The sequence below is a fragment of the Artemia sp. Qi Xiang Cuo genome, chromosome 7 (genome assembly GCF_049724085.1).
Source record: "Artemia sp. Qi Xiang Cuo chromosome 7, ASM4972408v1, whole genome shotgun sequence".
NCBI lineage: Eukaryota > Metazoa > Arthropoda > Branchiopoda > Anostraca > Artemiidae > Artemia > Artemia sp. Qi Xiang Cuo.
In genome coordinates this window covers 43,083,992-43,093,828 of record NC_142800.1, presented here as the reverse complement: position 1 = coordinate 43,093,828, position 9,837 = coordinate 43,083,992, and the positions used below count along the sequence as shown (strand labels likewise).

The 9,837-nt window shown below is 35.6% G+C and overlaps 2 protein-coding genes across 2 annotated transcripts; both read left to right on the top strand.

Moving 5' to 3' along the window:
- Positions 1 to 1,116: 1,116 nt before the first annotated feature.
- On the top strand, positions 1,117 to 1,518 carry LOC148950301 (histone H2A-like). Its single transcript, XM_089091832.1, has one exon. It carries the CDS (start codon positions 1,117 to 1,119, stop codon positions 1,516 to 1,518), a length of 402 nt encoding a protein of 133 aa, XP_088947958.1.
- Positions 1,519 to 9,041: 7,523 nt separating this feature from the next.
- LOC148950300 (histone H2A-like) lies at positions 9,042 to 9,422 on the top strand. Its single transcript, XM_089091545.1, has one exon. It carries the CDS (start codon positions 9,042 to 9,044, stop codon positions 9,420 to 9,422), a length of 381 nt encoding a protein of 126 aa, XP_088947671.1.
- The last annotated feature ends 415 nt before the right edge of the window (positions 9,423 to 9,837 follow it).

Genomic DNA, 9,837 nt, shown 5'->3' with positions numbered 1-9,837 from the left:
TTATTTGAATAGTTTTTTCGCCATTCTTTAAAAAAAATATATTCTACAAATTTAGGCCTACTACTCAAGATCGTTCGCCAAATAAATAGAACACATATATATGCGTTCATATTAGAACGCATATACGGTTCTTATCGAAGGAATACTCGTATAACTTCAGAGAGGGCTCATTTGATTGGAAATTACTAGCCTATCAAATTCAACAAACAATAATGACTATTGTTTCTATTGGTTATCGTTTTGGATTTTTTTTTCTTAAGAGACTTGCGTAAATACGCAACAAAATGTGCAATCTATAGAATGTCGTATTTTCCTACTCGTAAAATCATGTGTTTTTTTCGAATAATTTGAAAAGGGATATTTATCCAAAGTTTATTTTGATAGGGATGAAACATTTAAGTTTCCGAAACGAAATTTCAAGTTCTTCCCAAAAATGAATACAGAAGTCTTGTTCCAACTTCTGAAAATTTTCATAGATCAAATAATACAGACATTAAATGAATTTACTTGGTCTTACAGCTGTTAATATAAGTAGTATACAACCCATAATTCAAATACAACTGTTCGTAATTTGAAAATGTTCGTATAAAAATGTTCATGCTTCTTTCACAATTTGAAATACAACCATGCATTCTAACAAAAGGAATATTGATGAAGGCTACACGCAAGAAGTAAGTTATTCTTTTATATTCTTAGTGGGTAAAGAAATTAATTCTAATATAATTTATCGGGTGGTTTATACAGTCCCCATTATAGTTAACGAATTGTTAAATATTTTTGAGCCTGGATCTTCAGAGGTCGGTAAAGAGCAATATCAAAACAAAAAAAGTATGTAATCACTGCATTTAAATGGCTTGCGAGCTTAGTACATGAGGTATATCATACCTATTTTTTATTCTGGCCCAACGTTCCCCACACCCCACTATGCTAAAACCCTTAACCCCCTCTACCCTCCCTCCACCCTCCCTCAACCCTAATCTACCACTATCAACAACCTAATCAACTAACTAATCTACCAAATATCTAATCTACCTCTAATCAACTAACTAATATAAGTTTGCGCTTGCGGCGTAGCCGCACGCGCAAAAATTTCTTTTGAGCATTTAGTAAAAACAGATGCGATCTAGTAAATTTTTTCTCTCCGATTTAGTAAATTCTTCCAGGTCAGGGTGGAAACCCTGGTCTCGTTCAAGCAGGGCAGGTCTCCAATTCCCAGTGGGAAGGATACACCGTCTTCTGAGAAAGGGCAACTCTGCGGAGCGAGTTGGTGCAGGCGCACCCATTTACCTTGCAGCAGTGATGGAGTATTTGGCTGCCGAGGTCCTTGGGCTTGCTGGTAATGCTGCACGAGACAACAAAAAAACTCGTATCATTCCTCGTCACCTTCAGCTTGCCATTAGAAACGACGAAGAACTGAATAAGCTCCGGTCGGGGGTTACCATTGCCCAAGGAGGCATTTTGCCCAACATTCAAGCAGTCCTTCTACCTAAGAAGACTGAAATAGTGACAAAGGCTTAAGTGAATCTAATTTTGGCTCTACACCAAATTAACCAACAGCCCTTTTAAGGGCTACAACTTAATTGAATGACACTATAGCATGACTTGTGACCACATGGGAAGGACAAAGCTATAAGATTAAGGAAAGGGAATGTAGAAAGGGGGGCTTTCAAATTTATCTAGTAACAAAGCGTAAGAATTTACTGGAAGCGAGGGAGATATTTTCCTTAAAAATTGCTAAATTATACCCAAACAAAATCTGAATATATTTTTGAAAATTTCCCTTTTGCTAAAATCACTATTTTTTGCCTTCATATTGATGTTTTCTAACAGCCCCAGAATTATATTGGGGGGGATGACCTAAGTGCATTATAATATCTGCTCAACCTTGAATCAATCGAACCTCAATCTTTAATTAAAATCCAGATATAATGTATTTTCCAAAGCGAGCCATTGCGATTTATCTGGTATAAAGAAGTTGTTTCAGACCTGAAAATTTGGTCTCGTATTTTATTGCTTTACTTCTGTGTTTTTAATTGGAGTTTTATTAATTAATTTCAATACGAATTCGCAAACACCCATGCATATACCTTATATGTTCTGAAAGCACGTGCACTAAAGTTTACTAATAACAAAAAAAGTCGATTACAAGGATGTTGTCTCGGACCTGAAAATTTGGTCTCGTATTTTATTGCTTTACCTCTGTGTTTTTAATTGGAGTTTTATGAATTAATTTCAATACGAATTCGCAAACACACATGCATATATCTTATATGTTCTGAAAGCACGTGCACTAAAGTTTACTAATAGCAAAAAAAAATCGATTACAAGGATTCAAATTCCTAGAAAAAAGGTGTTTTCCTAAATTGAACACCATTTTTGACGAATTTTAACTAATCTCTACCCATTTGCTGGCAAGTTACCATGAATGAAGCAGTGAAAAAAATATCTACCTATAGAAGAATGACCTCTTTATTCTTTAGTATAAGTTTCATTCCTCCAAATTCTACCTCCTAATCAGAAATTTGAATAAAGCCATTGCAAACAAACACAAGTAAGGCCGAAATTCCTTAGCTCGCACACAGAGAAATGTTAACCTGGGTACGGCAGTTTCCGATACTATAACTGTAACACTATGACGATAACACGTTCAATTGAATCTTAGAGAACAGTAACAAAACAAGCTATTGATTGATGGACCAATGATACGTAAAAAGTGTCGATACGTATCTAATATAAATTTTTCGACGCTATATTTGATTAGGACTAACTCTTTGTTTCATATTTGCAGATAATGCTCGCAAAAAACCCGCCAGAGTATTTTTTCTATGTGGACAAGATTCTCTTTAACCTGGACCCTTTTGACGCTTTTGATAATTTCCAAGACTCAAACATGGTTAACACTGACAATTTAAACTCAGATCAAAATGACAAAGACACAGTGCTTGTGGTCTCGGTACCAAGGTGTGGCATCAGTTTTCCCACAGAAGTTGACCTGTTATTCTTTTATTTTAAATATGGGATTACCGGACCTCACCAAAAGTACGAGGTAGCGGCCAAGTGAGCTCGAGCCGCTTTAAGACAACAACAGACCAGACCGACGGATTATACAAATTGCATTAATTGTTATAAGGCCAATAAAATAGGGCATACCTAATTATTTACATTTACAAAAAAAAGAAATCCGGCCGATGATCGAAATTCAAGACTCCAGCCGCGACTACTGACTAACTATATTGTAAAGGATATCGAATAAATTTAAATGTAACGTTATCGGATTTAATACGTCTTGACATGTATCACAGCTCGACAAGATAGAGAAAATTTTTAATAATATAATTTTCAAAATTGTTTATTCCATAGGCTAGTTATGTAAGTTTATTTAGGTTAAATATATTTTTTGAATTAAATTTTGATGTAAAGAGAAAAAAATATCTTTTCCAATTCTTTTTTGGCAGAGACAATGATAACAAATTCAGTTTCTGAGTTTAAAAATTTTTGTATGGAGGCAATGTTGCTCGTCCGAAGTGTGCTCTCATGCATTTAGGACGCATGGCGCAGAGCTGACTTCACGTGCCTCTGGATATCTGGCTAGCCACCGGAGAACTAATTGCAGCGAGGGACGGTTGGGCTAGCATCCTTAAACAACGTTCTCATAAAGGAATGTGCGAGCACACCGGTTCGTTACCAGCATTTGGGGAGGGGAGGGGGGTGTACCACTTCCACATCAATTGAGGTGGGAGGGGTGGAGGGATGTCTATCTGCCCCACAATACTATACCTCCAACTTCGAGTTGTTTACTGGTTCAACACTACAACCATTTTGCATTACGCTTAAAATATGTAAAAAACTTATACCTGGAGTTTTTTATTGTGAGCTCATTTTACTAATCTAAACTAGGAGGCAATAGAGTAGCCTAATCATCAAAGGTAGAAATATTTTATGTACAAGAGGAGCTCTCGGATATGATAGTCATCACATTTATACATACTGTGGTTTCTTGGTCTCTCTTACAGAAGAGCCCACAAGATGTGACGTAAATGCTATACCAATTATGAGCTGTCAAGGTATTTGTAGGCTTATTATTGTTACCACTTAAGACCCAATCTTGAACCCTTATGATCCATATCTATTTCTTAGTTATGACGAGGGTGTTTTTTAGACGGTCATAACGCTCTAGTACAAAGGTACACATTATCGAACGTTTTTTATTGGCATAAACAGCAGATTAGTTAGAGCTGAAAAGGAAAATTAGAAAGTAAAATTTAAAATTAATATCATTGTATTTTTCTGAACAGACGGTCTAGAGAGGAGAGACTTTGCGTTAATCTCCCTGACGTGGGCAGTGTGGGAGTATAATATAAGCTATTATGGAAATTCTTTTTTGATGAGCTCGTTGCGACTGTCTTTTGAGATGCCACGTGCGTGGCGGGCTACTTTTGTCGAGACGACACCGTCGGGGGTGTCGCTTACTTTGCTGGGATAGCTTTTTTGGCACCGGTGGAGGTATTTGAAAACTTTAAAGTTTTCTTTAACCCATCCATAGTAGTGTTAACCTTGTGGGCTTTAGGTTTCATGTGAAATGTAGGAGATGTTGCGTAGTTAGTGACTGTTTATTTATGAGAGTGTGTAGATACTTTATTGACAGTACTGGATATTTCGTTATTTACATATTTGGAGCTAATGAAAGAAAATGATGCTAAATTAAATTTCGGATTTATAACAACTCCATTTGCAAGGCACCGCTTCAAAACCTGCTTTAAATGCAAATTCCCAATTTTTGCCTCGTTGTGAACCTGGAAATTGGCCATTATTTATTTGAGAATTGCCTGATGGCTATATACCCCGCGTTTTTTCAGGTCAGCAATGGATTTGGTGATCATTTCTGTGTATTTCGGGTGGTTTGTTGGTGCCTGGGCCTTTTTATCCCTTGGAGGTTTTGCAGCCTTAGCTGTTTTTTCATCTTTTTATTTCTTTTCCTTCTTGGATGTAGAATAAATGAACTTAAACAATACAGTTAACGATGACCCTTCAGATTAAACTTCAGACATTTCAAATTCCTCTTAGGATTATCGATACTCTATCACGGCATATCACGGCCTCTCCTGAATGCACAATAATCAAGTGATATAACAGTACGTATTTCAAAACATTCCACGGTGGCAAAGTTCGAACTGCTCGCTATCGATTGAAGATTTTTATAACGGTTGTGTGTTTGGACTGACTTTATTATAATTTTTATTTAGGAGGTTTGATGCGGATGACTATAACTGGTATTAGAGGATAGACATATCATTGTTCTATGCGTACATATTTTTTTCATTGCTTTATCCATGCTAATTTGCCAGCAAATGAGCAGATAATAGTAGAAATCCGTCAAAACTAGTGTTCAATCCTATATAACGTATTGTTAATGTGGACTTGCATATTCGAAGTACTCTTTTTATTTTTACTATTGAAATACAGTGATTTCAGAATCATTACAGGGAAATAAGGTGAGTAAATAAAGAAGCCTTGACATTAAAACCAGATACCACTCTGTCGTAACAGAAGCTAAAGCAATAAGAAACAAGACCAAATTTTCGGGTCTGTGTGTTAAATCTGTATTTCAGTGAAAACAAATTCATTTTCCTTCTAGTATTACATTTACAAAAACAAAAATAGTGTTTTAAGGTTTGCGCTATGCGTGCAGGAGGAGAAAGCGGTTGCAAAATGGAAGTAAACTTCTTTTATTTGTTTCAATCACGTTATATATAAAATGTTCAATATTCGTACTACTTGGAACAGAATTATTTGAAACCTAAGAAATTTCATTTTTACAGTATATTTTTGAGTTTTGCCTAAAAAATAGCAATAGAAATTACAAACTATCCTAATAATAAAAAAAAAATTAATAAAAGTCTCTATGAGGGAGTGTAATCTAATGTTAATTTTAATAATTTTAATTGTCAATTATATATTTATTAAATTCTAATTTATTTATATATATATATTTAATTTCAAATTTTGATTTACACATGTCGTTATTAAATATAGGAGTACTCCAATGTCATATACTAAAAAAGGAGTAAGGGATACTAGTTAATAAACAAATTATTTATAGATAGATTACTATTAGGGGGATGGGGGAGGGGGTTAATGCGCTACGAGACTAAAGACGTAGCCTAACATCGGGCCACTTGCAACACATACAAACCAAAAAACCATCTTGATTTTAAATAAAAATAAAGTAGCAACCACGCATTGCAATCATTTATCTCTTGAAAATAGACGTTTGACGGGTTTCGTGTCTGGTTTCCTTGATACGGTCTATAGTGATGTGTACCATATTGTGCACAAGTACCGTTTTTATTTTCCAACCTCTAAATTAAAGTCAGTCGGATGCTTTTTCTTATAGTTTGAAACTCTTGATTCAGTTTACAAGAAAATTAATTCGCTATCTAAAATTTTGCCAGCTTTTCATATCTGTTTATTAACTGCATATAATTAATGCAATACTTGTTTCAAAATTGTAAGGACCAACGGTAATTTAGTAAGAATAGGAACATATTTTCCTCCGTTATTACTTGCTTTATTCAAACATGAAAGAAACGTCTTGTGCAGTCAAATAGCAACAATTATTTCTTTGAACAATTCCATTGTGAGAACGCAAACTTTATTCGAATATTAAATTAAAATCTCCAGACATAACAATGTGTATGGTTTTTGACATTAATTATTAGGATTATAGTTTATTCTAGAAAAGAAAAGAAAAAAAAATATTTACTTATAGTTTGGATACCCAATAACGTCAATTTAAGTAAGAAACGTGAGCGGAAGTGTTTTAAAATTTGTTGGCCTTTAAAAAAGCCTTGGGGTAGGGGGCCTTCGTCAGTTTACAACTCATTCGTACACCATTAAACACCAAAGCATGAAAAGGTGCTACCTTGAATATTCATATCGTAAACTACATCCATGGATGTTACAGTTAGTCTCTTGGTATGCTATGTTTAATAGACCTCCTAGAGCCTAATATTTTATTGAAAATATTTTAGAACGCCTCTGGGGTCCTAGTTAAGAAGTCCGTCGATTCGTTTGACTTAAAATAGGCGTTCCAGTCTTATATTATCTTGAGGATAAAGTAATTGTTTAGAAAAACTAAGTAAATCACGAAGACGAGGTGCGCCTCCTTTTCCAAGCCCCTTTCAACGTTGTCCTAGTCCTTAATTATTGAATTCAAGTTCGTAGCCCACAGAATTAATTTAAATTTTATTCTATAAAATATCATTTTAAAAAAGTTTAATTTATATGTAACAAGCAAGTCCCCACAAAATCTGACTCGTATCGTTTGGATAGAGATACTTATAAAATAAAGCAGCTTGCATAGTTCTATATTTATCTGACTACAACCGAGGTGCACCCAATCACGATGTCGAGACAAAAACAAACAGCGAGAAAAAAGAAATGTGTTCAGTAACCTCGCCAGAATCTATTTGGCAAGGAATCACATAAGATGGACAATTATACGTTTGTGTTACAAAAACCGACGATAGACAGGCCCGTTACCTGGTCACTTAGAGAAAGAAGATGCTCACCACATGGTAACGTCATATTAAGCCAAACATTGCCCTTTGTTATGCGTTTTCGAGAGCGTTCCCATTTGTTTTAAACTGTATTTATTTTCACGAGCTCATATGTTAGGGAACGACACGACGATATCGAGGCGTATCTAGTTGGAATTTTTAAGGCCCAAAAATTGCGTTATATTCACGCCAAAAGGGTGACCATAATACCAAAATTTCTAAACAACGCCCTACGCCTCCGAGTCGAGATATCTTCATTACCATACTTCTACGCACCTGCATCCTAACCAACGGCCCTTTTAAGTGCAACTCGCGTTAATACAACCCCCCTCTAACGCACGCTCCCTATACCGAGTTGTAATTGGGGGAAATAAAGGTATTATTCAATTATTACAATACGCCCAAAGAAAAAGGCAGTACGGGCTACGATGATAAGTGAACCTATTGTCGAAATTTTTCAGATATATGTATAGGCATAATACACTATACAAACCATCTAAAAGTAAAAATGCACACGAAAATATCGAATATAATCATTACTCATACTAGAAACCAGACCATGAAAAAAACACACTTTGTGAAAAGGGCAAATAAAAATGATTACGAGTGTCGTAAATGAACACCAAGATGACATTTTTCTAATATATTAAAAAATTAGTCGATAGATATTACTTTCTATACAATCCAATTGGGACCTGACTCCGAAAAAGTATATTTTTATATTTGAAGCTTTTTTTATGTATTATTATTGGTTATTTTTTAACCAATATTTCTAACATTAAGGCAACTATATTTGACGTCTATGATAGAGCATATCATTTTAAATAAGTCGTTAGCCCTTAAATGGGCTGTTTGGGAGGGCCCGGAGGTGATTGTGTTAATATATGTGGAAAATCCCTTAGTGGGTGATGGTGGCTTTTGTTACATATTTCGAGCCGTCACTAACAGAATTATTTTAGCTGTACCCAGTGATTTTTCTCAAAACTGATTTTAGTACCTCTCTACTATAGTTTTGGGCACTCTTTTTTTAGATATAGAGAAGATAGTAGTTTGCGGAACGCTTTTAACAGAGATCTTGGTATAAGTTAGTATTGCTTAACTGATCTTTTAGCTAAATTCCTCGATAAGTATTATCGTTCTAGTTATCTTTGTAAATGTAAATTGCCGAGCTGTCAGTACACTTTTTTTTCCTTTTCTTATCAGTTTTAGTGATAATTATTTAATCAGTGCCTGCTTGCTTTGCCGAATACCAGTACGTTTTTGGAGCACTATTCAAAGTAGTCTTGACGAAATCTAATTATCAAATGAATAGCGTTTACAACCCACATTTATTCAAGCTTGAGTTCGCGCAAGATTTTTTCGTGAGAGGAACTGAGTTCCCCAGATGGAGTATAAATTGTTTGCGCTGTAGCTATTCAAGAACAGACATCATTTAGATTTGTTCGTGATTAGAGTCCAAGTGAATTTCGTAACCTAGCAATCATGTCAGGAAGACGAAAGGATCGAAAAGTGAAGGGAAAGGCAAAGTCTCGTTCAAGCAGGGCAGGTCTCCAATTCCCAGTGGGAAGGATCCACCGTCTTCTGAGAAAGGGCAACTATGCGGAGCAAGTTGGTGCAGGCGCACCCGTTTACCTTGCAGCAGTGATGGAATATTTGGCTGCCGAGGTCCTTGAGCTTGCTGGTAATCCTGCAAGAGACAACAAAAAAACTCGTATCATTCCTCGTCACCTTCAGCTTGCCATTAGAAACGACGAAGAACTGAATAAGCTCCTGTCGGGGGTTACCATTGCCCAAGGCGGCGTTTTGCCTAACATTCAAGCAGTCCTTCTACCCAAGAAGACTGAAAAAGCGGCAAAGGCTTAAGTGAATCTAACTTTGGCCCTACCCCAAATTAACCAACAGCCCTTTTAAGGGCTACAAATTAATTGAATGACACTATAGCATGACTTGTGACCACATGGGAAGGACAAAGCTATAAGATTAAGGAAACGGAATGTAAAAAGGGGGGCCTTGACATTTATCTAGTAACAAAGCGTAAGAATTTACTGGAAGTGAGGGAGATATTTTCCTTAAAAATTGATAAAGTATACTCCAACAAGATCTGAATATATATTTGAAGCTTGCCCTTTTGTTACAAGCAATAAATTTTGCTTTCACATTGATCTAGTTGCAAAGCATAGGAATTATAGAAGGGGGGCCGCCATGAGCACATTATATTAAATACATAACCTAACCAAAAAACCAACTAAATATTTAATTAAACTATAGCTATAATGTA